The following is a 27,742-nucleotide window of genomic DNA, read 5'->3' as shown; positions in this document are numbered from 1 at the left end:
ATTGAGCAGGCCCTGAGCTGAAACATCCAAGAAAGCTCTGCTCACATGAATGGTGCCCCAGGTTCCTGCATGCAGCTCCTACACATGGCCTCTCCACCTGGCTAACTTGGGCTTCTTCACAGCATGGTGGTCTCAGTGTAGCTAAATTCTTACATGGCAGCTGGATTATCCCAAAGAAAAGCAGAAGCTGCCAGACCTCTTAAAGATCAGACACAGGATCAGATAATGTCACTTCTGCTGCAAGCTATTGGCCAAAGCAAGTCATAAGGGGAAGGGAAACAGACTCCACCTCTTGATGGGTAGAATGACACATGCATGCAAGGACAGGGAGAAAAAGACAGGGGCTGTCTTTGAAATCTACCTACCATAGCCCTCAACTCTTAATCAGCTGTGAATTTGTGACTCCTCTCTGTAAGTTTGTTCCACCCTCTTTTCCAAGGCAGTAGCTAGGACTCCTCTGTTCAGGAGTGACACACCGGGCCAGAGGATGTCATGATCAATAGGGACCTGCACTCATACTCATTGCAAAGCAATGGGAAGGTGAGAAAACTTCAGAGATGATGGTTGAGCGATTCATCTACAGATGCTGGACCAGATGTCCCAGGGCTCCTCGCCTTATGAAGCTCAGCTCAGGAGAAAAGTCACCCATCAATTCACACCCCCTGCCAGCTTGGTGTGTCAGGTGGTGGCCACTATGAACTGAAAGAGAGAGAGCCATCCTCCTCTTAACCATGCCACATAGGTCTCCTAAGACTTGAGACCCCAAATAGCAAAGGGTCCTCCATAATGATTTGGGCTGAATTTACCACCAAAGAGAGCTCAGAATAGCATTTTAATTAATTTAAATAAATGTGACACTTCTTGTACAACTGAAATTCATGTATCACACTATTGCTAGATCATTACATCCCAGAATTATCAATGCCATACTAAAATCAGGTAGAAACAGGACATTCACACTGATTGTTATTCACGTTCAAAAATTAAAATGAAATACCTCATACACATATTGGGTGAAACCTGGAAATTGCTTTGCTGGGAATTTAACATTGAGTGTTTATAGCCTTGGTCATTTTCCTGGGCCCTGGGAGTGATCTCCCCATCTGAGCCTGAAGAACCCTTCCTGTGAGCTCCAGAGAGAGGGCATAGTACAAGCCTCGTCCATCTCTTGGCCGCATCCCTTACACATCCCCACAAGCCATGTGCCCATCCAGCAACACTGAATCAGCCCCCTGGAAGGAACCTAGAAGAGCCCAGGTCATGGTTTTAGAGAAATTAACAGCTGCTGCACTCCAGCTAACAGGAGACCTTAGGCACAGCCAGGACCTGTAAGCATTACTATTCCTTCCTTCTGTGCTGAGAGCAGGTGTGACATAAGCTGTAAATTGTACTGAGCTCCATGAGCAGGTGCTGGCCAGGGTGCTCAGCAAATATGGGGTTCATTTTGAGCTACAAGTGGCCTCTCTGGGGCAACTGAGGCAGGCTAGCAAGGGAAAGGTGAACACGGTATCTACAGCTCCGGGTTTGGAGGAAGAGGATGAAATGGGATTCAGTGTGTGAACTTCAGTACTCAGGGTGAGGGGTGGGCACGCTCAGGAGACAGCAAAGCTGGCAGCTTTGGGAGCAGTGCTGTGCTTTGCTATCCACTGGGAATGACCTTGGGCAGCTGCTTTGTTCTATTCTTGGGGCTCAAAGGCCAGGCCACCCTGAGTGGATAGCAGAAGATATTTTCATTTCCCTGCCAGCCATTCCACTCTCCTATAGGAAAATACTTGTTTTGGGTGAGAAGTTGAAGTGGGGAAGCTGCGTCAGTCCCCAGGGGCTGGTCAGCACACTCTATGTACTGATGGAGAGAGTGCTGGCTGCCCTCAGATAACCCAGCCCAAGTCTCAGCCCCGCCTCAGACTGGCTCTGTGACCCAGGGTAAGATGCATCACCTGGGCCTGTTTCCTCGCCAGGGATTAGATGACATACTGAGGTGTCAGCTCCCATGTCGATGTCTTTCCTTCCTCCAATCACTAGAATACTGGATCATTGTCCCCAGGGAAAATTTGAGGAGAACAAGGGCTCTTAGCTAAGAACAGTCAGGCCAAAGCATGTGGGGGTTGGTAGGAGCCATCTGCCCGCCCCCCCTTCGAGGGCCTGAAATATCATTCCAAATGATTAATGCTGACTACAAAGAAGTAGAATTAATGTCTGAGACAGTTAGGAAAGTAGCTGATTCTTCATGATCAGTTTTTAAAGAGGAACTGAACCTGAGAATTCACCCTCTCGGCTCGGGATATAGACACTAGCTGTGTACGTGCTTGTCCAGCACCTGGGTACATAGGCGGGGTGGGGGGTGATCATGACAGAGCTCCAGCCTGGGGGCACCCCTCTTGCAGAAGAGAGTTAACACAGCAGACCTGATGGATATCTTTTGAAAGTCTTCCTTTCAAGGCTGACCCTTGGCTGGTGTTTGGAAACTTGAATTTCTGGAGGGTTCCTGCCATCTCCAGAACTGATAACCGTGGCTCACAGTGCTCAAACTGTTTGTACAAACAATGTCGTTTATGCTGAATACCTGCTTTCCTCCGGATACTCTGTGACTTTGGTATGTTCTAGGCAGAAGATGTCTACATGACCAGACGCCATTTAAAACTCTGAGCACTGAGTCTCTAATAATTTTTGATCAGCAACAATTCATGTGTGCTGTCACACTCATTGGTCGGGGAACCAAGCGTGTCCTGTGTGAGTCCACTGGGAGAGGACCCTCAGAAGCCTGCACCTACTCAACAACTCGGCCCATGTGCCTTTGCCCTTTCTGGATGGTGCTTGGTATGCTTGGGCTATAACAAATCAGAGCCATGAATACAACCACAAGCAGAGTCCTTCGAGCACTCCTAGCGAATTACTGAACCTGAGAGTAGTCTTGAGGACCTCTGACACACACACCCTGTCTTGGATTTCCAGGAAAGGCCTGGGACACCAAAGTCCCTGCTACTGGGAAGGCCTGAGAATTGAAGACATTGGTGCTTCATGCTGAAACTCATTTCTCTCTCCCAACCTCCACACCCACACTCTAAACCCCTCTACAAGTTGAGGAGGTGGATCTTGGGAGTGGTTCTCTCCGGGGAGTTCTATCAGATGGTGTTGATATAGAAGACGGCAGCCTCATCTGGCCTGAGCCTCCTGGACCTCAAAGTCTAGGATCAAAGAACACTTTGTTTCCTAAGATTCAGTTGTCCTGCTCACCCAATGTAAGCAAACCCTGAGATCACAGACCTAAGGCCTGAGGGAACTCAAACCCATGGCAACAACCTATAGGACTACTAGGCACCAGGGCACAAAGGCTCTTGGACCACTCAATTCCCCCAAAGGGGAAACTGAGGCCCTGCTGGGTTATATAAATGCAGCTGCTGCCCCCCACCCCGCCTTGCCATGGGATATGCATTTCTATCACTGCTGCTTTTCCATGTCTCCACCTCCCTCTCACAGCAGACTCTGAGCCCCCAAGGGGTTGCTGCATCTAGGCACTCAGTGATATGACCCACCCCAGCTTAAGCCCCCCAATGCAGGCAGGAGATGATTCCCTGCTGGTCTCCTGCCTCCCTAGGCTATTTTCTTATTGGGGTAGTCTCAAGAGGCAAAGTCTGACAAAACTCCTTATAGTCCACACCCCAAATGCTCAGGAGGCACAGCAAGCCCTCAAGAGACACCACAACCATCTGTGAATCCCTGAATATCTTCATTTCAGAAGGCTCAGCAAGCTTCTGCCCTGGTCAGCATCAACCAGCTGGCCAGAGGGAACCAGTGCCAGGATTTACCCCTTGACTCTGAGTGGAGACGAAAATAAATAAATGGACAGCTCCATGTAAGAGAAATGATTTAACTTTATAAAAATGTGATAATACAGCAAGATTTGATTGGATTTTTCCCTTTTTTTCTGGCAAGTGAAGTTTATAAAAAACACCTGGAATAAAAATTAGAAACATAACCTAACAAAAATTAAAAACAAGGAAATAGAGTCATTTAGAAAGACAATAAGGAGAAACCAATAAGCAGCAAAAGCAGCAGCAACATGGAGAGAAAGTTGGCTCTGCTGTGCGGGCAGATCAATGAAGGACCAACATAATCAGAGCTTTCACATCAGGTTGAACTGAGGGGCAGGGGTGAGGGAGGGCAGTAACCATGAGTGGCATGAAGGCCTCCAGAATGGAACCACACTGATGGCCACTGGCTCAGTTGGGGTGGGGGATGAAGCAATAGCCTCCTTCAACCAAGAAAATGAGACATATAGGGCCACATACAAACATTTTTTGGAATGTCTGCACCATAGCCAAGGCAGAGTTAGGACCACCTTGGAGAGGCAGGCTGGGAACCCCCTGCAACGTACCCCAGGCTGGCCTCGTAGGGCAAAGGTCCTGAGGTCCCACCCGCAGGACGCTGGAGGAGTTCTGGACTACATTCTGAGGTAGTCTAACATGACTTGCACAGGTAGCTGAAAATTATCACAAAAGAGTGGGAAGAATGAGGGCAGAAAAGATGCATGGACAAAAGAGGCTAAGGTACATAACAGAAGGGGCCTTGCTACAAGTAGGTTCAGAGATGACCAGAGAGTGTGGCCTGGGGTCACAGGTGGCCTGGGCACATGGGGGCTCTTGTACTACTTGATGCTGCAGCTGTGTGAAAGGAGATGAGGGAATCCCTGGAGGGATTCCCCAGCCCAGAGCAGCGCTAATTCTCAGGCTGGGGATCCCTTGCTGATGACTCATGTCATGATGGTGATGCACCAGAGAACCTCAGGGCTTTGGGGTGAGGTGTCCCAAGGGTATTTCAGCTATGACTCCTCTCATCTGAACAAGTTCTAGAGAGAACTAACACTGCTAGAGTTACAGGTGACGGAGTGATCAGATCAAAGCCACCAGTGAGAGAAATAACAAGAGCAAAAATCAAAGGTGTTGCTAGACTCCCCTACTTTTTTAAGTTAATTTACATTCTTTTTCTCATCTGCCCCAGCACTCAGAATTCTAAGTCAGGATAGAATGATCTGAAGGCTTAGGAGGCAGCAGCCGTGTGGATGTTAGTATTTTCTCTGCTTCCCACATTTCCGAGGACGCCTTCGAGGACGGAGCTCACCAAAGTCCTCCACTTCATTTTCGTAATCATCTTCCTGAACGATACCTATTTCAAAAGTAACAAACAAAAAACCAGAAAGAAAGTACAGAACAGTGATTTTTTTTACTCTGCTATAAAATATAACATGCCAGTAAAACCTGGTATCTTTGTAATTATTTTAAAGGGGGAAAAAAAGAAAGCCTAAATCAGAGCCCAAGTAAAAGTAAACACCCTTCTCTAGAATTAAGTTCTTATACAGGCTTGTTCCTCTGCCCTTATTTTAGAGACCCTTTAAATTGCAAAGAAATCAAATAAAACCTAAACTCAACCACAAACTCAAGTTGGTATACCAGTTATCTTCCTTTTGAAACAATCATAAAAATCATAGTTCCAGCAGACACTATAATCTAAACATTTTCTTCTGCCCTATGGTAAGGATTTGTGCCAAGTCCCTTCTAGTTTTTCCCAACTCTGGGGTCCAGATTTTCCAGTAGTGTCTGGATTAGGAGGACCCACAGAAGAGCATATGATATATTTGAAGTAATAAGAAGTAAGATCTGGGCAAGAACAGGCAATAGTTGGAATGGGCAAGAGGGTAGACTTTCCAGATGATATGGAATTTGGCAAGACCATTCTGTCAGGAGAGAAACTTGACACTCCATACAAGCCCTTAACCCTCTATTAGGAAGATGCATGCTAGTTTTCCCAATGATTTTGTTTGCTTTGCTCACACATGTGTTTGTTTTCTATCCCCAAGACCAAAACAGTGCTGATACATACTAAACATTCAATAACTATCCACTGACTTACATGAATGGTTGACACAGGCAAGCATATCCACCAAGAGAAGGCTTTTCAATACTTTGTCAGTCCTTGGGAGTCACTGTATTGAGCATGAGTAGTGACTAGATGTCATTGATAACAGCTCAGGAGTGTCAAAAGAGATTTTCAAAAAAGAAACTAAGGTGAGCCCTCACAGTCAGATGGGGAAGCTCAAATACTATGTTGCTAATAACTTGACTGACAGGGAGCGAGGCTCCTAACACTGAGCAGCCACTACTGACACCATAGGCAACTCCACTTCACATTGACCTGGGGGTCAGCAGAACCAGAGCGTCACCCTGAAATCAAGGGCTCCTTACCTTCCTCTTTTAAGTGGAGTTCTGTCTTCATCAGCCATTCCTGAGCATCCCTGACTGACGGGATCAGACTGTTGACCAGCCGAGCCATCACTTCCTCTGCTACAGGGACCAAAGAACAAGAGCTTTGAGTATGGGGGCTGCTGCAGAGATCAGACCAAGCAGTCCTAGATCCAAAGCCCCCACCACCTCCCAAGAACCTGTCTCTGTGTTTCCCCTGAGGGGGACAATGGGATAAGGACCCACAGCCAACTTGTGCTACCACAAACATACACTACAGTTAAATGCCAGCCTGACACCACCATCCCTGTGTATCTGTAGAGATTGCCAATGTCACTAAACCTTAAACTGGAGTGTCCAAATTACAGACTAAGTTTGAATATTTAATTTCACTAATTTTATACATGAGTTCCACTCAGTGTTGCTATGAAATAGCTAATAAAAAAGATTCAAAGACCACATAACAATTCTTATTGTTAAACTCCCACATGGGGTATGGTTTAAGAACCCTACTATATGTCTGGGTGGCTCAGTGGTTGAGCTTCTGCCTTTGGCTCAGGTCGTGATCCCAGAATCCTGGGATTAAGTCCTGTGTCGGGCTCCCCCACAGGGATCCTGCTTCTCCCTCTGTCTATTTCTCTGCCTCTCTTTCTGTGTCTCTCATGAATAAATAAATGAAATCTTAAAAAAAAAAAAAAAAAAAAGGGAACCCTTCTAAAAGGAAGAGATCAACCGGGCAACTCCAGATCTTAGCCAAGGGCTCAATACAGAGTAGATGTTCAAAAAATGACCAGTGATGAATAGACCAGAAACTTAAGAGTTTTGTTAAGACTTTAAATGCTCTCCCTCGATCCTTGCCACAGAACTAGCTGGCTAGCCCTTCTCTTGTCTATAGTGCTGAGGAAACCATCTGGCCCAAGATAATCACAAAGTTTTAACTGAGGGCAGGGTGGTTCAAATGATGGGGTTTTGATGTAATTTGAGAACACACGTTCCTCACTTGTATCTCTGCTAATGCCAAGTTCTGTCATCCCCAGGACAGACCTCACCACAAAGGACTTGGCCCTGACATGTGTTCTCAAAGCCTAGGTTCTAACACCACCTTGGCCCCAATCCCTGAGGACCCCTTACCGCCAACCCAGGCCTTCCGCCTGTAGAGGTCCTCCACTGTGTCCAAAACCTTTTTGATGTTCTCCTGGACCTTTCTCTGCAGCATGTGTCTGTGCTCTTTGGAGCCCAGATGACTTCGGTTCCGCATGCTCTGCTCGATGTCCTGTACCACCAGCTTGCCTTCATCGATGGCCGGGTCCACCTTCTCACGGAAAAATTCGGAGTACTTCTGGTAGGCCACCTGCTGCTTCCGATGGCGCTCTAGGAGGATGTGCTGCTCATAAGACTCGCTATTCCTCTCCAGACCCTCCATGTCTCCCAACTCAGCCCTGGAAATGGCCACAGCCTCGGAAGCCTCTCCCTCAAATGCTTTCCCAGGGCTGAAATAGTTGTCAGGACCTCGGGTGAACTTCACCCCACACAGGTCGCACTGGGTCCTGTCGACATCAGCCTTCTTGAAGTTTCCAGCCCCGGGCTCCCTGGTCTCCTCCTGGAAGCACTCCGTCTGAGCACTCGCCCTCCTCCACCAGCTGATGCACAGGGACACCACCAGGCATGCCCTTCTCAGCTTCCGCTGGATGGAAGCCTTCCGCTGCTTCTGGGAAAGGATGGCAGCCAGGAGGCGGTCCCGGTCTTCCAAGGCCAGCTCATCAGTCTCATCCTGCCCAAACTCGCACTCTGGTTCAGCAAAGTAGTCCACGGGGTCCACGCAGAGCAGGCGGTTCAGTTTCACCTCCTCATGATAGAGGCCGCGCACCACGGACCCCTTGGCGTGCGCACTGTCCCACCGCCAGTGGCAGTCCATCAGGTACTCTTCGTCCCGCTCGAAGAGCAGGTCCTGCAGAGCCTCGGCCACAGACTTCACATTGGCCGCCGCCAACACCCGCTTCACCACTTTCAGGAGCCTCTCGGGCACCTGGTCCGGGCAGTCCACGCTCATCAGCTGCAGCCTCTTCTGGATCTCCTGGAAGTGCTGGTACAGGAGAGGCCTGCAGTAGGGCTGCAGAACCTCCTTGGCGTTCACCAGCATCACCAGGCACAGCACCAGGGTCCGCTCCGCTTCACCGGACACCACGTAGTCTATCTCACCGAAGGCATCGAGCAGGACATTGAAGTTCACGTTCTCATAGCCGCATAGCACCTTGACGAGGTAGGAGAGGTGGAACCGGAAATCCTGAATGGCTCTCGTCACGTCCTTCGGTTTGTACTCCTGGATGATGGAGAACATGTCCTTCTTGCTGAACAGGAACTCCCAGTAGTGCAAGATCGCGATGTAGCTCTTGGGGAGGCACAGGATGGTGTTCTTCCAGAGGCGGGCCAGGACCACCCCACAGTGGACAAACTGGAACTCCAACAGGGCCACCGTGTTTCCGATGCTGGGGATGAGTGGTTCCTTGCACCTCTTGACAAGGACATTCATGAAACGGAAAAAGAGCCGCTTGTAGTCTTCCGGGTTCCTGTACACATAGAACTGGTCGATGCAATTCTCCAGCAGCCGGATGAAGCAGAGGTGGGTCTTCTCGGTATTGTCATCATCCTTGTTGGGTGCCAACATGCCAAATTTTCCTTCTATCCCCTTCATCTTGCTGCCTCTCCCCCTACCCCTTTCTTCTTTTTCAGCCTCTAGAGCTTTGAGTTCCCTGTTGTAGTTGTCCTCCTCCTGGTGGAGCAGCTTTTCAAACTCCTCCGGATAGTTGGAGGAGACGAGGAAAGCCTGCATGGCGCTCAGCCACAGGTCGGTAGACTCTCGGCGGCTTCGTGCCCTTTCATTTTGAAACAGAAAATGGATGTACTCTTTCAGAGCAGACCTGTAGGAACGAAAGGATTTGTAGTTTGGTTTGAGGATGTCTTTGCATGCCATGGGGTTTTCTGACAACACTCTCTGATGGAAATGCTTGGGGAAGAGGACATTCAGGAAGGATTTGCAAAGGCCATACATATCTGTAGACAAAATATAATCAATTTCTTCAAGTTCCTCTGCCAAGGTTTTGGGGAATACTTTTTTGGCTTCCAAAAGCAACCCACTGATCGCCACCAAGTGCATTTTTGACTGAACCAAACACCTGGCCTCACAACGCCGCAAAGGCCTGTGGAAATCTTTGCAGTTTTCATCCTCACATTTCAAGCCTACAATAAACCGCATGCAGATTCCTGGGTAGGTCTTCCCAAGTAGGCTCTTTGTGATCTGACACAGCCTGCTCAGAAGGTGTTTGCTGAGGGCTAATTTTACCTGGTCAGTCATTATTGAGAAATAGTCTTTTGTTTTCTTCTCTCGCAAGTTCAAATCCAGGTCACAAATTATTCTTAATATGGGTCCAGGGTCATTCTGAGCTATCTGGCAATATTTGGCATCCACCTGAGAAATCCCAAAAAACTCAAAGCAAGACTTGACCATCTCCTTCTCGGCGTTGTTCGTCACTCTTTTGAGGGCCCTGACCAGATTGAGGAGGACTTCCAGGCCCCCGGGAGCCAGGGCCAGGACCTTCTCAGGCTCGGCCTCACACTGGCTTGTGGCTTCGTAGAGCGCCTCCACCACTCCAGCCGAGTGATTGAGTGTGTCAAACTTGAAGAAGGCATCCTTGAGCTTTTGAAAGTCTCTCAGGATTACCCCCTGAAGGAACTGTGCCTCAGCAATGCCAGACAACTGGTTGGTTTGACAGCAGAGGTCAAGGGCTTCTCTCAGAATGGCCTTGGTATGTTCTACATCCGAATCCCTGGCCACGTTGAGGCGGGCAGCCCCCAGCAGACACGAGGCCTGGAAGTCCTTGTCAGCAGTGAGCCTGGCAGCCTCCAACAAGCAGCCATGTTGCTTCATCAGCAAGGCAGCCTCTTCTCTCCGACCTTCCCTGTTGAGCAAGTCTGCAGCTTCCGCTAGTCGTCCACGAGACTTCAGGAACACCAGCTGGTCTTCTATGTCCAGCTTCGAGAGAACAGCCATCATCTCCTTGATCTTATTTGCACTCAGGTACTTTGCTGCAGCTTCCAGGTAAAACTGACTGGCAGAATAAGATAGCTTGGATATGGGAAGGGTCTTGGCCCTCAGCATTTCTTCGTACCTGGAATGACAGACAACACAAATGTCAGCTTATTACCACCCAATGGGAAACGTTCTCCAAATTCAGCACAAAGCAAGTTCAATGCAATTCCCACATGCAGATATAAATTACAAAACAAGAGCTAAACTTGTCCAGCAGCTTTACAAATGCATCACTTCACATGGATAAAATTCCTTCTTTATTTTCCAAAGGAACCAAGCATTAGTATATTTAGTTAATGAAACATAATAGAGTTGCAACCTAAGCAAAGGGAAGTTAGGGAAGTCTGAAAGTCAATCTGAAGGGCAATAATTATTCATAATCAAAATTATCCCAGAAAAAAAACCTTAAACTTTCACAAAAGCATGATATTCAGTTGGGTCTACAACTCCATTGCATCTGAGATAGGACTAATGAGACAGGGTGAAGACAGAGACTGCACACACACCAGCACAACATTCGACTTCCTCTTATTACCCAACCTGTGATTTTTCTCTTCTGCCAGGTATGTGCGTGGTTGAGTTAGACTGAGATTAATGAAGCTCTGAATGTTCCTCTTTTCTCTGCTGATCAAGGGCAGTATATCCCACACTACAGTCCCACAGTTATTAAGGCACAGGAACAATCCAATAAAACATGCTCACTTTTGAACTCTCGTTAGGATAAAATCCATCTTTTCACAACCAGAAAAGTGCCTAGATGCCTTACGATGCCCCAGAGTTATGCTACCAACATCAGATTTCCTGGTAAAACAGGCTTCCCCTGAGGGGTGTAAATAAAGATGAAGAAAGGGAGTACACTTCACATGTGAGCTGAGTAACGGAGTAACGAGTTGTTTTACCAAGTATGAAGAGCTACCCAGGTATTTTCTTTTCAAATTTAAAATGTCCTCAATGCACTTTGAGTCAGGCCAGTTAGCACCTGAATTCTATACTCAGTATGCAGAGTGTTCAAAGGACACTCAACTAGATCTTGTGTGAGGCTCCAGTGGATACTCAGGTTACACTTAGATCTCAATTCAACACATCATTAGAAACCCTCAGTTGTATACCTCAATAAAGCTGAAAAGAATAATAAAAGAAAATGATTTTTCTGAGGAAAATCTGTGACTATTTAAGGCTCTTCTAGAAAACTAAGGACAGAAGGTTAAATAACTAATTAAAAAAAAAAAAAAACTCTCAGTCAGTTTTGTCATATGAACTCACAAGAGAATTGGCCTGGTCAATTACTGCCACCACCACTGCATAGCACCCTGATAACCCAATAAATGTCACATCTGGATCCTGTTATGGATGGATAGTTTGCACCCCCTAAAATTCATACATTCACGCTCCAACTCCCAGTGTGGTTGACTTTTGGAGATGGGCTCTCTAAGGAACTAACTAAGGTTAAATGAGGTCACAACGGTGGAGCACTGATCCAACGAGATTAGTGTCCTTATAAGAAGACACCAGAGAGGGACACCTGGGTGGCTAAGTTGGTTGGGCATCTGACTTGGGTTTGGCTTGGGTCACAATCCCAGGATGATGGGATCCAGCCCAGCATCTGGCTATGTGTTCATCAGGGGTCCTGCTTGAGGATTCTCTCTCCTTCTCCCTCTGTCCCTCCCCCTACTTGCATGCACTTGTTCTCTCTCTAAAATAAATAATTTTTTTTAAAAAAAGAAGACATCAGAGAATGAGCTCTCTTGTGCACTCTCTCTCTCACTCCATGTGTAAGTGCCAAGGAAAGGCCACATGAAGACACAGTGAGAAGGCAACCATCTGTAAGCCAGGGAAAGAGCTCTTAGTAGTCTTGATCTTGGAACTTCTAGCCTCCAAAACTAGGAGAAAATGAATTTCTGTCATTTAAGCCACCCAATCTATGGCATTTCCTTACAGCACTCTGAGCTAATACACACCCATTGTGTATATCATATATATAATGGTACCCAAGAACTAGAGAAGGGAATATGCTCCTTTTCCCACCCATGGCACTGAACACCTACTTTTCCATTTCCAAAAATAAAATTCAAGGTACTAAGTACCTTTATTGAGGTACTGGTTACACAAGTATGTTAATTTTGTGGGAATTATGCGTGCCTTTTAATAAAAGCTGACTTTAAAAATCTGAAGTTTAAAAAAAAAAATCTGAAGTTTGAACATCTGGGTCAGTTATGTTCATTTTGTCACTTGTATAATTTGATAGAAAGCAAAAAAAAAAAAAAAATGTAGAACCAACCCATATCCTACTTTCAGGAGCTGAGAGTGGTCTCAAAATCCTGCTCAACAGAAATGCAGAACAGCAGATTCTGTGATTCTAGCTGTCCCATACCACTGGGAAGATCTCCTAGGGTAATCAACAACATGCTCTTTCTATATTCCTTGTCAACCATCAACCCTACCATCTCCATCTCTGGAATATGAGGTAGGCTGAAGGCTCAAGAAGGTCTCCATGTATGAAACTTATGAGAGTATGTGTTCATAAATTTCACACACATATGTATGAGTGCATGACTGAAGATCTGCCAGGAGATCATGGTAAAGCAAAATCCTGATGGCCCACTAGCACTCTTACCTTTATCCAGCCAATCAGCAAAACTGTCAACTCAGCAGGTAAAGGTGGAGAGGACAGAACCATCATTAGCACATGTGTGTCATGTACACATGTAACATGTGTGTCATGTACACATGTAACAAACCCTTCATCTTCTACCCCTTATCCTCATGACATGGTGTCAAAGCTTATAAAGAGAGTAAAGTATATTAAACATACATATATTAAGAGTGCATTTACTAAATGCACTAGAATGGTGGTCACTAAGGAGAGAATGGGAATGGAGACTGGCCATGAAGAGGAAGAGGATGAACAAACTAAAACCAATGGTGGGTTTGCTGTAAACAGAAGATTATATTCTACTCATTTTCCTCCCACACTTCCCATCCAGCTCCTCAGTTAATCCTTTAGGCTTGGCTCTTGCCTTCAAGGAGCTCCTGATCCAGCACCGATGCCACCACTTCAAGTGAAAGGAGTGTGATATGGGCAAGCCACTTCAAAAGAGCAGGATAACACCATCCAGGGCAGACTGCCCAGAGGGAGCAATGGAAGGGAGGGAGCAGCATGGGGGAAGGGAGAGAATAAAACTACTTACTTTTCCACTGCAATAGCAGCTTCTTCAAAAAGCTCCTCTTGACAGTACATTTTGAGTGCTAGATCAAATTCCTGGATCTGCTCAAAGCATCTGAAAGCATCTTTGTAGCACTGGCTTCGCTTATAGAAATAGGCAGCATCTCTTATCTAGGAGAGAGTAAAATATACTCTTAGAGTATTCACAGCATAACTTTTTATCTCAAAAATAAGCCAACACCATGAATAACGATGTCTGCTATTTGTTGGAATACAGTGAAAAACACTAAGACATAAATAATATTAGGAAAACAAATTCTTTATATGGGGAAAAGCAAAGTTAAATCCCAACCTCACACCTTGACACAAATTTAACCTTCAGATAGGCCAAAGATCTAAATGTGAGAGCTGTTGAAAGAAAATGTATGAGAATATCTTTGTGACTCAGAGATAAAGTCTTCAGCAAAACCGAAAACACTCAAACTTTAGGGGAAAAACTGATGCATTCAATTACATCACAAATGTTGAACAAAGCTCATGTGAAATGAAGTTAATGGAGAGAAGACAAACATTAACACTGAGACCAGCACTGTCAAATAGACCTTGTTGTGAATACAGAAATATTCTACATCTATGCTAGCCAATTTGGTAGCCACTAGCCACATATGAATGGTGAGCACATGACATGTAGGTTAGTGTAACTGAGGAACAGAATTTTTTATTTCATTTCATTTTCATCAGTTTTAACTTTAATTTCTACCTGTAGCTAATGGCTACTGTATTAGAGTGGACAGGTCTAGAACATTAAATGGATTCCTGCAACCACAGAAAAAGACTTTACTGAAAACCCAACAGAAAACTATGTAAAGGATATAAAGCGGCAGGTCATGGTTGGGGGGAAACATGAATGACTAACAAATCTATTAAGATGCTCAATTTCACTAATAAAGAAATGTGAATTAAAACCACAGTAACATATATCCGTAAAGTTTGCAAAAATTAGAAAATCAGAACCAATTGAATGTTGGGTACATGGAGCCCTAATGCACGAACTGGCACAGCTGTTCTGGAAAACAAAGTGGCTTCCACTTTCATTTAGTGAAATTAAGTATATGCACACCCTAGAGCCAGCAAGCCCACTCCTAGTAGTCCCCAGGACAGTAAGGAGACATGCAATCCACAGTGCTATGTATGGCAGCTGGTTGTTGGTGGCAACCTGGATGTTCTCTGATAGGGAAATGGTAAGTCAAATGCAGGGGATGCCCATTCTGGATTACTATCAGTGGCCAAAAACCTGGCCAGGCCTAACACTATAGCAGGGGGTGGAAAAAGTAAAAAACAGAACAATATGCTATTTAAATAAGCCTAAAATGTGTATGTTAGAGAAAATACTACTATTTGCTCTTCAATTATACATGCACATGGGGATTCCACATTAAATGCACTGGAGTGGCTGCCAGGGAGGACAGAATGGAAATGGAGACCAGTCATGAAGAGAAAGAGGATGAACAAAGGAAAAAAGGAAAACCACAAGACTTTCCATAAACACAAGCAGGTCTGCCATAAACACAAGATTATATCCCACTCTTCTACCACACTTCTGTCAAGCCCCCCAGGGTAATCTGTTATGCTTGGCTCTCCCAACGTTTTCCCAAATTTCCTTTCCACCACCTCCACTGCCATCACAGCAATGTAAGCCACATCATCAAGCCTCAGCTGCTGTTCCCCACTGGCCTGTCTGCTTCTACTTTTGTTACCCACAGACCTCCCCCAGAGCATCCAAATAATGAGCTCCATGTCACTCCTGCAGTCATAACCTTCCACTGGCTCCCTGTCACACTTGAATAAAATCTAGTCCCTACCATGGACTTTGAGGTCCATGATTTGCTCCTGCTACTGTCTCTTGTTCATTTTACCACTTACTTGTACCCACTCACTCTCATCTGGCCCAACCAGCTTCCTTGCTGTTCCTGGAGCTCCCCAACACACTCCCACCTTGCAGAGCTGTTGCCTGCAAGGATGCTTGGCCTTCGATGCCCTCCAGCAGTTCTCACAGTCTCTGCTCAAAAAGCAGCACCCCTAACTACAGAGAACAAATCGAGGGTTGATGGAAGGATGTGGGTGGGGGATGGGCTAGATGGGGGATGGGGGTTAAGGAGGGGACTTGTTATGATGGGCACTAAGTGTTATACATAAATGGTGAACCACTGAACTCTACTGCTGAAACCAATATTGCACTGTATGTCAACTAACTAGAATTTAAATTTTGGAAAAAAAAAAAAAAAAAGGCAGCTCCCTGCTGGCCCTCTGCCCAAAAGAACAGCATCTGACACTTCCTTACCCTCACCCATCACCTAGCTTCATCACCATTAGCATCTCAAAGCCACTGGTTTGTCTGCCATCCCTCTCCTCCACTAGGAAGGGACACTCTGTGACAGGCAGAGGCCCCTATGTTGTCACTGGCTGTGAGCACCCACAGTGCCTGGCACACAGGAGGGGCCCACCTATTTGTTGAATATCTCACTTCATAATTCTACTTGCTGCACCTGAGATCCAGAGAGAAAACAAAATCAAAGGGAAACAAGACAAAACACATAGGCCAGGCCCTCTAATAAATCTCAGCTGGCTTTTTTTTTTTTCATCTAGATCATCTACACCAAGTAGCAAAATACAAAGAAAATTCAGGGATCAGGTTTTTCAACGTCCAGAGACCTTTCAGAGCAGAGAGTATCTAGACCCATCTCAGCCACATGGATACAACCCCATAACCAGAAAGAACATCTATAACCCTGTCTCTTGTCCTCTCCTGACAATACTGATTACTCAGAAGGAAAATCTCCAAGCGAGAGTGCACGCCCTATGAGGTGCCAAGCGTGTGTCCAAGTAGAGAGAGAGCAGAGGGCTGGCTCTAAGTGGCAGCCCCCATGCTCTGTACACTCTGCTCCCTGAGGGGAGGGGTCCCCCTCGAATCCAAAGCAAGGGCCTTGAGAGGTTTCCAGAGGACCAATGTCGCTCTCAGCAAAGAGGCAAGAAGCAGGCAAGGCAGAGGAATCCCTACAAAAAAGTCTTACGCCCCCAGCGCTTCCTCACAACCATTTCTTTGCAGGGGTGGCACACATTTGGGGGCTGAGGACAGGGAGGCAATCTGGTATAAGGATGTTGACAAAGGCTGCTGCCATATTGGTCAACTTGAATCGTGCTGTTTAGTGTTGTGGGATGACCTCAGGAGGTCTGAGGCTGCTGAGGGTTGAACACCCTTTCAGGGAGGAGTCTGAGCAAAGAAAGGAACCGGACCCCTCCCTGGATGGGGCTTGGAGCTGCTAGAATGTACTGGGGAGAGAAAGCAGAAGAGGCTGCCCCCAGTGATCAAGCCTGTGGAAGGGGAAGGAAACAGGGAATGCTTTGTCACCAGGAGCGGGGTGGCCTCCATTTTTGAAGGCACAGAAGTCACAAAGAAGGGAACACAGGCTGTACTTCTGGCCTTCTGGTTCCCCTGCTTCCTACTTTCTGAGGAAGAGCTTGCCAGGTCGGGGAGGTGGGCAAGGTGAGTAAGTAAGGAGGCGGTCCCTGACTCGGTCATAGCCGGAGCTGGCACTGGTGGGCAAAAAGAGGGAGCAAAGGCTTAGGCTGGTTCCCTGCAATTGTCACCACTCAAGGTCCAGGTGGCAGCATGGGAGATTGAAGGGCTAACAACCATAACATGTAGTAAAGATGGAAGCTACCCTAATTCCTAGATCTTAGGACCCAAACTCCCACCCACCCTGAAATCCCTAACCCGTTCCCATCTCCCACATGCTAACAAGTCACATCCCCTAATAAACATAGGGCAGGTCAGACAGTACCAGGTGGGCCCCACTGACTTGGGGCCACAGTTCAAAGTCCCCAGTAGGTGCCACCCCCAACTACCCAATGTCCACGGTGTTCTGAGGATCCAGGAGCTACTACATTCAGAGAGCCATGGAGCCCCGCATCCCTGCTGGAGAACCAGAGAGCCCCTCTGGGGAGAATGCAGCAGCCCCAGCTGGGCTTTCTAAAGCACAGCTTCTCAAGCTACCTAGCTCTACACCTCCAGGCCCTCACAACAGATACACTGGAAGTGAATTGTGTGAGGTACAGCGTGATGACTATAGTTGACACTGTGGTATATTTGAAAGTTGCTAAGAGAATAAATCTTAAAAGATCTCCTCACAAGAAAAAAATTCTTATAACTCTACATAGTGATGGATGTTAACAAAACTTAACTATAGTGATCATCTTGCAATATATACATATGCCAAATACCTCTAATAAAATTTTACATGCCAATTATATCTCAAGGGAAAAAAAGACAAGGGAATTGTTAAAAAAAAAAAAAAGTCATCACTGCTTGAATGTTCTAGCAATGCCAAATTGCTGTAATAGTCGCTCATTGGTTACTGTCTCCTTCTGTGTTAATCCTTTGGCAGACAAATAAAAATCTGTGTCCCGCCACCAGCCTGCTGGCCATTCTGTGAGTAGCTAAGTTCTAGATCAGCGGCTCTGTCTGACAGCACTTTCTGCAATGATGGAAATATTCTATAACAATGAGCACTTGAAATATGGCTAGTGAGACTGAGGAACTGGTTTTGTAATTTTATTACATTGTCATTAAATAGCCACCTGGGGCTTGTGGCTGCTAGACTGGTTGGTGCAGATCTAGAGCAATTGCTGAGAACCCAGAAAAATTGCCATATCAGTGCCAGGTTATTCACACAGGCAGACTCCAGACTGAACACGGAGGACAGGAAGGGAGGAATATTCCAAAGCCCACCTTCCCTTGGATTTGAACACCTGGCCTCCCATGATTAATATCAGGTTGCAAACATTTACACAGACAGGCATGCACACATAACACATCTTTGGAGCCACGTAAACACTTGGGCAAGTGGAGAAAGAACAGCTGCCCTACAGTCCTTGGGGCCGACTTGTCCCTCTCTGGAGGCCCAGAGCCCCTCCCTGATGCAAGCAGGGGCTGAGGGAGTCTGCTCCAGAGCAGCCCAGTGCTCCCAGTGGCAGCGTGGGCTGGGCCCATACCTTCCCCAGCTTCTCACACAGCTGGGCAGACAGCTGGAACTCCTTGGCATAGCTCAGGCACTTGAGGGACAGCTTTGGCTCCTTGCACTCCAGATAGGTTCTGGCCAGTTCTAAGTACTCCATCTGCTTCTCCCTGGAGGAGGGAGAGAAAACAGAGTACCCACGGCATGGTGACCTCGCCCCAACAGAGCTCACCAGCCAATCTCATCAGAGATGACCCCTGCGACTCTTACTTGGGGCTGACTTTCTTGGATTTCATGTTCAGGGCGGTGTTGTGGGCCAGCGCCAGCTTCTCCTTCTCAAAAGCACCTCCTTTTTGGTAACACTTGGCTGCAACCTAAAACAGGCAAAAATTTTTGATTCCCAGCAAGGGGCTGGAGGTGACACACAGAACAAGGGTTAAAGCACACATGCCACGTTTGCACTGACAAGGCAGTGAGTCTCACCCCAGCCCAGCCTGAGGGGGAGGAGCAGGAATGGGCTGATGAGCTTTAAAAAAAAATGGCCTCATAGGATAAAGCCCAGTAATATGACCAGTGAACACTTCCTACTCCACTTCCTTGTGGAAGTGCCCTGAATCCAAGGAATCCACGGAAAAGGGATGCAGGATGTGTTTTTACAAACCACCAGAATTAACACCTTCACTGAATCTTCCAACAGCCACGTGGGAGAAGTTTCATCCCTCTCATAGCATACAGTAGCAAAGACACAGAGCCATGGACCCAAAGTCACCCAGCAGCTCTTCTGGGCCCTACATAGGTTTTCTCTAGTCGGTAACTATAATGGCCAACAGTGTTGGTAGAACAGCTACAGCACAGAAATGGGGGTAGAGATGGGGATGGAGATGGTGTCATCACATTCCATAAGATAACTGGCTAGATCTGTGGGTCATGCAGGTCTGTGTTGAGCAAGCAGAAGGTAGGCAGATGAGCATCACAGGAGAGTTGCCGGGACCCCTATTCCTGCCAGCAGAAAGCTGCTTTTCTAAAACGGGCATGTTGACACCATGTCTCAAAGCACAGGCCATAGGGTAGAAAGTCACGTCTGGTCCAGCATGTAAAGATTAGGTCTCAGTGTGGCTGAGGGAAGGATTATGTAGACAAGATGACATCTTGTTCCCTCAGGCTCTTTGCTCCAGCCTCCCCAGCCTCATAGGGCTCCTTCCATTCCCATGACTTGTGCCATACTCCTTCCCGCACTGGCCCTTTGCACATGGTGCTCCTTCTGATTGAAATGCTCTTCCATACCTTCTCTGCCCAGTTAACTTCATTTATCCCATAGGCCCTCAGCTCAAGGCTCCTACTTAAAACAGCCTCCTCTGGCCTCCCTGTCCAGGACAGGTGGTTCTAGGGGCAGCTGGTTTCTCATCTGGGATACCTGCCAACAGCTGGAGCTGTGCACTCTTCTGAGTGCCTGAACTGCTCACCATCATATCCCTGCAACCTAAACACAATGTTTGGCCCAAAGTTCAACAGGAATTTGTTGAATGAGTGAATCTCAAGCGAATGCGTGAGTGGTTCTGGAACAGTCACTGACATGCAGCCAAAAACTCAGGAAACCACCTGAGTCCTGAAGTCCTCTAGTGGATTCAAAATCAGGTGAGGAGAAGCCTTTTTATAACATTCTCATCTGCACCAACTCCCATAAAAAGATTTCAGATTCAAATATTCAAAGGGTCTTTTTAAAAGGATAAAGACTTGGAACTCCATGGGCAACATGTATGGGTTGACACCAACAGTGTTCTGAAGGGAATAAAGGGAAAGACTAGCTAGTTTTCCAATTTCATATCCATACCTGCTGGATATTATTCCACTCTTCCCTCCGTGCTCCCTCCCCTAAAAAGAATCTTGGTTTTATATTAGCAGCCAAGTTACAACAAGGATGGGCAGTGAATAAAGCTTCAGAGTTCTGTCAAGTTCTAGCAACTAAATACTACATATTTATGGAAACACTTTCCAGACACACCCAAACACGCAGCAGGGTGCATTCTGTTTTCTCACCCCTTAGAACTGACTGCTCATCCTAGTGAGCTGAAGAAGGCTGCTCAAGCTCACTAGGATGACTTGTGGCCCAGAATGGGTCAACTCACTCAAGTGATAAAGACTCAGATTGGGAGTCAAGTCTATGTCAGATCAGTTTGAAAAACAAATGACCAATCTGGTACTATTTCAAAATGCAGTGCGATGATGGCACAAATTTTTAAACACAGAGCACAGGAGGGAAAGAAAAGAGCATCAGGCTTTGTTTGTGCAGCAGAGGCCAGGACCCTCTGTTTTCCTCTCAGTACATGATGGCACCTGGTCCCTGCAAAGAGTTGTCATGCTTGCACTGGAGAAGGAGCCGGACAGGGAGCTCTCCTCATCAAGGATGGCCTGATGTTTCAGAAGCAGCAGCACAAGCACCCAAACCTTGGCCTTATCCTGGTGATGAGCATGATGGTGAGAAACCTGCCTGTGAGGCCTGATGAGGTCACTAATCACAAAGACCTTCCCTGCACCACCCCCTCACCCTTGCCCCTACTCCAGGTCCAGCCCCTTACCTTCCAGCACTGGTGTTTGGCGTAATAGTCTCCTTGAGCAATCCACTCCTCAGGCGTTGAAGTCTTAACAAACATGCTGTCATCAAAGTCTAAAATGAGAAAAGAGAAGTGGGTTTGTTTCTCTGCCATTCGTTCTCTTAAACTTGTCATTATGTGCTGAAGTTGGCTCCCTTCCCATACCCCAAAATTGCATAAGTTGAAACCCTAAACCTCAGTGCCTCAGAATATATATTTGGCTATATTTGGAGGCAGGGCCTTTAAAAGAGGTGATAAAGTTAAAACAAGGCCGTTAGGGTGACTCTAGGTCCTTATAAGAAGAGGAGATTAACACACAGAAAGAGACACCAGGGGCTCACATGGAACCATCTACAAGCCAAGGAGAGAGGTCTCAGAAAAAAACCAAACCTGCTGACACCTCGATCTTGGACTTCTTGCCTCCAGTACCATAAGATAGTATGGCTTATGGGGCTTTATTATGGCAGCCCAGGCAAATGAATACACCTGCATTGTCTTTATAGGATTCATTTTAAGATAGATTTTAGCTTAGCAAGCCAGGTTGCTGTGGGTTTTGGAAAAAGGAAGTAGGGGTAAGAAAGGATGTTGCTCAGTTTCTGAACTTCAGTCTACCCACCTCTCCTATGGCTACGGATTAGAAAACAGAAAATTCTAATTCGTCCTTGAAAATCCAAAGCCGTGTAGCTCTTAGCAAACTTCCACCCAGGGCCTTTAGCAAGGAACGAGGTGACAGAGTTTTACAGTACTTTCAAATGTGCAGAGTTTGCACTCAGGGTAAGCAACGTGACATATCCTCATGGGTGGGCATAGACCATCATAACCACCTGCCGTCAGGCCCTTCTGTTGTCACACTCGCCTGCTGGTGACTAGATTAGCCACCCCTCCTGCAGCCCCCCGAACATCACCGGCAGTGGACAACCCTCTCTGCAGGTTCTGAGCCACAGCTGCAAGGAGCACATGAAAGACTGAACACCAGCACAGGGCTGAGAGCCAAACCTGGGCCGAACGGGTCCAGGATACCCGGGCCAAGGGATATGCATGGGGGGCAGCAAGGCGGACCTGCCAGCTTCATTTAGAAGGTCCAAAATCCTTCTTGCCAGCCCTCTACCATGCCCTGCAGCACTGCTTTGCAGCATCTTGTCCTGACTCCATGTGCTATCAGTGCTCTGGTGACACTTCACCCTTGTAGCAGAGCCCCCTGGTATCTCTGCACAGGGCCGGCACGATGATAAAAACACCCCAGTTACACGTCACCACGCTCCTCACAAGCTCCCCTGAACGGTGGGAACAGATGTTCTCCCAGACTTTACCATGTGCAACTTACAACACACTTAAGACTGTCCTTTTTCTTGTACTCTTAATGCTACCAAGACAGAAAATAGTGATCTCGTTTCATTCTGAATTTTTAAGTGAAAGAAAATTGACTGTCTTGATGACCTCTTGCAACAGGCACCAGAATCTCTTTTGAGAATAAAGAATACAGGCTGCAGAAAGATTAAGAATGACTCCGGCAGGCCAGCCCCCTTGCTCCGTTTTCGTTGAAGAAATGAAGGCCCAGGATGAGAAAGTGAGCCTGGACAAAGTCACATGGCTACACAGGTAGAAAGCTCTAATGTTCTCATGAGAAGCTAGGTTTTTGTTTGTTTGTTTTTTAACTCCAAGACTTCAACTTTCCCCCATTACATGTAACAGCCCAGGAACAGAACAGCTAACCCTGGTCCCCAAATGGGCCACTGGCTGCAACCAGAAATAGCCCCCATAAAACTGGCCAGAAAATGCTCAGGAAATCAGCAGACCTCTGCACAGTGGCCAAGCCCTGCACTTTCCCCCTTCCTTAGAGAAATTAACTGTGGCCTGGAGAGACCAACTCAACAGCTAGCTAACCCACAAGAAAGACAACAACTTTCTCCTTTATGAAGGGCTGATTACTTCTCTGCTAGTTATCCTATCAGGAGATCTTCACTCCTTTTTTTAATTAGCTAGTCTCTGCAAGGGATCCAAACAACACACAATATTGGTTTGGCTCAGTCCTAGGATGAGAGCAGCCTCTATGAACAGTTTCTCACTGGCAGACACTTAGGTCATCTTAGTTTCTTATAATTATAAACAGGACTGTGAGGAACACTTTTGTGCATGTATCTTTGAGATTTTATACAAGAATATCTCTAGGATAGGTTCCTGGAACAGGAATTGTTGGGTCACTTTTAAACCAGTACATTCTTTATTTTGATAGATATTGCCAGTCAGTTGTCCAAAGACCATAGCAATTGGTGTTCCCCCAACAAAGCCTATTTCCTCTCACCCTCGCCCATGACCCTCACTTTTTTTTTAAGCAGGCTCCATGCACAACATGGGGCTTGAACTCATGACCCTGAGATCAAGACTCAAATGCACTACTCACTGAGTCAGCCAGGCACCTGCCATAATCCTCACTTTTAAAGATCTTCCCTGAAGGAGTTAACCTCCTCCCACCGCATTACAACCACACACACCCCGCACACCTTAGCAGTAAATACAAACTCTCATTTCTCAGAAGAATGTGGAAAGAAAGCATTTTCAAAAACCTATATCTTTTGGGGTACCGGGGTGGCTCAGTGATTGAGCATCTGCCTTTGGCTCAGGGCATGATCCTGAGGTCCTGGGATCAAGTCCCACATCGGGATCCCCGGGAGCCTGCTTCTCCCTCTGCCTGTGTCTCTGCCTCTCTCTGTGTGTCTCTCATGAATAAAAGAATAAAATCTTAAAAAAAAAAACCTATATATCCTTTATAGCTGATCATAAGAAGAAGTTAGAGTAACACCTTTTGTATCTGACATCCAGAATATTTTAATGAGACCTTACCTTTATTTTCATCTGTCTTCACAACTTGGACAAAATCTCTTCTCATGAAATATTTGAAAGCAGGAGCCCGCTTCTCTGGGTTTTCATCAAAGATCCAGAGGTTAACCCGGGCCCGTGTGATGGCAGTGTATAGCTGCTTCAGCTCTCCATTGAGGAGCTAAATTGAGAACAAAGGTGGAGAGTTGCTTGTCTATAGCTTCAATGTGATACACTTCATGGGCTTACTCATTTCGGTAAAATACAAAAAGCAAATTTAAGTACAGCACAAGCGTGAGCAGGACAGGAGGGGCTCACGGTGGCCACAGCACAGATAAGTGAAGCTCTAGTAAGGAAGCACAGCATTAGCATAGGACTGCCCGATCTACTGTAATTTTATATTTTGAAATAATTATAGGTTCATAGGAAGTTATAAAGATAGCATAAAGAGGTCCCATGTACCTTTCACTCAATCTATCCCAGTGGTTACATCTTAGACAATTACTGTAACTTATTTTTAAAGATTAAGCCAGTCATACACTTCTAAGACCATTATCATTACTACAAAATTATTCATGACCTATGCCATGATTGAGGACTGCAGATATAAGCAGGTTATGACTTGAACATGGGGAGGGCCAACTTGATTAAATAATGCACATTTCAAAACAACAGTGGATTCATGGCTACCTAGAGGTTTGCACAGTTTGGCAGTGATTGAACTTTTATTTCTGCAGAGCCTTCTAGGCATTTACAAAAATAACCTGATAATTGCTATTCTGTTTGTTTTGCACTTTGTAGGAGACATTAAACTAGGGCGGTAGTTTCTCCCTCAAGTTTTTAGTTTCACTGATTCAATTTTCTGGGATGTTGCCCTCACTCTCGAGACCCCCATCAACCTCCCTCAGTCAAGAAGTCTGCAGCACTGCTCAGCTTTGGCCTCCTCCTCAGTGAGGTAGCTGCAGGTTGGCTCCCTTAACAGTATAGGGGAGCAAAATTTGCCACCCCCAAATGTGGAGAGTTGGCATGTGGATTATTTTAGGCAAATTATTTTTTTTTAAGATTTTATTCATTCATAGAGACACAGCTAGAGAGAGAGGCAGAGGGAGAAGCAGGCACCATGCAGGGAGCCCAACGCGGGACTCGATCCTGGGTCTCCAGGATCACGCCCTGGACTGTAGGCAGCGCCAAACGGCTGCGCCACTGGGGCTGCCCTAGGCAAATTATTTTTAAGAAACAAAAGGTTTGGGAAGAAACTTTGGCTTTCACCCAGACTGCCTAAAAGAATTTAGACAACCTGTTCCAGGAACAGAACAACCACTATAGATAACTATAGTATTATATGAACTATGGGTGGCAAACAGGGAGCATTATAGCAAAGTCTGCTTATGTGAACTCCTTTCTATGTCTCATTGTTTCTAGATGGCCCAGCAAACATTTTCTGACCAAACATGCATCTTTTTCATCTTCTTGTGAATCACTTTCTTTCCCTTTGAAGTCCTAGAGACCTACCCCCTTTTTCCTGATTCAGGATGACATATACATCTCGTTTTGCCTGTTTTTGGAATCTCATGTTTATTTCGATTCCCTGTACATACATTATTAAAGTGTTTTTTTTTCTGTTAATTCATCTCATGTCAATTTAATGTTTAGACTGGCTAGATGAATCTTAAATGGTAGAGAAAAATTTTTTTAGCCCCAACAACAGTTAAGGCTGGTTTAAAAGTCTCCATTAACTATTGTCCTAGACTTCACATCTGAGTTCTCTGTCAGCAACTTCAAAATTTCTGAACACACTGAGTCCCAGAGGTGATTAGAAGGTATAGCCCCCTTTCACTTTCAGACAGCGCCCCAACCATCAAGCCTCACTCTTTGCTGAGAAAAGAGAGTTTGCAAACTGATTAAACTGAACAGCAAAGACACAAACAATCCAATCATGAAATGGGCAAAAGACATGAACAGGAATTTCACAGAGGAAGACATAGACATGGCCAACATGCACATGAGAAAATGCTCCGCATCACTGGCCATCAGGGATACCACACAATGAGATACCACCTCACACCAGTGAGAATGGGGAAAATTAACAAGACAGGAAACAACAAATGTTGGAGAGGATATGGAGAAAGGGGAAACGTATTGCACTATTGGTGGGAATGTGAACTGGTGCAGCCACTCTGGAAAACTGTGTGGAGGTTCCTCAAAGAGTTAAAAATAGATCTGCCCTATGACCCAGTAATTGCACTGTTGGGGATTTACCTCAAAGATACAGATGCAGTGAAACGCTGGGACACCTGCACCCCGATGTTTCTAGCAGCAATGGCCACAGTAGCCAAACTGTGGAAGGAGCCTCGGTGTCCATCGAAAGATGAGTGGATAAAGAAGCTGTGGTCTATGTATACAATGGAATATTACTCAGCCATTAGAAACGACAAATACCCACCATTTGCTTCAACGTGGATGGAACTGGAGGGTATTATGCTGAGTGAAACAAATCAATCGGAGAAGGACAAACATTATATGGTCTCATTCATTTGGGGAATATAAAAATTAGTGAAAGGGAATAAAGGGAAGGGAGAGAAAATGGGTGAAAATATCAGTGAGGGTGACAAAACATGAGAGACACCCAATTCTGGAAAACGAACAAGGGGTAGTGGAAAGGGAGGTGGGCAGGGGATTGGGGTGACTGGGTGACAGGCACTGAGGGGGGCACTTGGCGGGATGAACACTGGGTGCTATGCTATATGTTGGCAAATTGAACTCCAACAACAACAAAAAAAATTTTTAAAAGAGAGTTTGCCAACACTGAGATCCCTGACATGCCCACTCCCATCCTCCACTCCTCAGTGCTGATGTGCAAGAAAACCAATCAAGTACTGGGCTCTATTTTTAACCTCATCCTCTCACCCAAACTTTGTTTACTGGCTCCCTGTCAAAGCAGCATATAGACAAATGGCAGAAAATCACCTTATACATTTCGGGATTCATCATGAGAGACCGACCCTGGGAGGAGCTAGATTTCTCCAGGGGCACTTCAATCAGTGGCCAGTTTTCCTTTCTGGAGTCAGATGATGAAGGCGTAAATGAAGAAATGATCTTCCATTCCTTGTAAGCCTGAACGACAATGACAAATTAAAGACCAATAGAATATGCTCTTGAACCATACACACAGCCTAAAGGTGAATTAAGATCCCTTTTCTGGGCATGGGGCCCTCAGCCCCAGCTATAAGGAGGAGGACGTCCTATGGCTTCAGTTGGGGGAACCTCAGGTTGCACAGGCAGGGAAAGGGGAAGCTACCATGAAAACTCCTCCAGACACTTGGCCAAGACAGCTGAGAAGCCAAGCACACATACCCACTTCCGGAGGAAGGCTAAGCACTCAGGAAGTTTCTTGTTTAAAGAATTTCAGCAAGCAGTATGGAGGCAGGAGCCCAGTGTCCTTCACCCCACTCATAATGTGTGAGAGACGCCACTTAGTGTCAGCTGTTAAAATACATATGACAAAATTTTCTAACTAAATTATTCGACCAAGGATGGAACCAATTCAGGAGCTATGGAGTATATTGTGCACAGGAGACTGAGCTTAGACAGAATACATTTATATCTCAGTTCTTTCACTGACTAGCTACGTGACCTCAGACAAATTGTTTCCTCCACATCTTTTCCTGCTCTATAAAATGGGACTACTAGAACTACCCAAGTTTACTGGGAAATAAAAGGCAATAATCAATGTCAAGTGTCTAATACAATGCTTGACAACTAGTTGATATTTTAGCCACTTGTCCCTTTATCCAAACTGAAGCCACAAAACCATAGTGACTATGTAGACGTTG

General features: G+C 46.0%; 1 protein-coding gene across 1 annotated transcript in view; it reads right to left on the bottom strand.

Annotated features, from left to right (window-relative positions):
• Positions 1 to 3,854: 3,854 nt before the first annotated feature.
• TRANK1 (tetratricopeptide repeat and ankyrin repeat containing 1) overlaps positions 3,855 to 27,742 on the bottom strand; it is a 99,905-nt gene continuing 76,017 nt past the window's right edge. Inside the window, exons 16-24 of the mRNA XM_072793442.1 lie at positions 26,877 to 27,023; positions 23,934 to 24,090; positions 21,078 to 21,166; positions 18,772 to 18,875; positions 18,539 to 18,671; positions 13,512 to 13,657; positions 7,368 to 10,402; positions 6,240 to 6,338; positions 3,855 to 5,163 (exon numbers count right to left, since the gene is read on the bottom strand). Of these exons, the coding sequence (XP_072649543.1) occupies positions 5,063 to 5,163; positions 6,240 to 6,338; positions 7,368 to 10,402; positions 13,512 to 13,657; positions 18,539 to 18,671; positions 18,772 to 18,875; positions 21,078 to 21,166; positions 23,934 to 24,090; positions 26,877 to 27,023 (4,011 nt within the window). The 3' untranslated portion in view covers positions 3,855 to 5,062. The remainder of the gene's footprint in view (positions 5,164 to 6,239; positions 6,339 to 7,367; positions 10,403 to 13,511; positions 13,658 to 18,538; positions 18,672 to 18,771; positions 18,876 to 21,077; positions 21,167 to 23,933; positions 24,091 to 26,876; positions 27,024 to 27,742) is intronic.

This window comes from Canis lupus, chromosome 22 (assembly GCF_048164855.1).
Source record: "Canis lupus baileyi chromosome 22, mCanLup2.hap1, whole genome shotgun sequence".
NCBI lineage: Eukaryota > Metazoa > Chordata > Mammalia > Carnivora > Canidae > Canis > Canis lupus.
The sequence above is the reverse complement of the archived record's forward strand: the minus strand, read 5'-3'. Positions and strand labels throughout refer to the sequence as shown.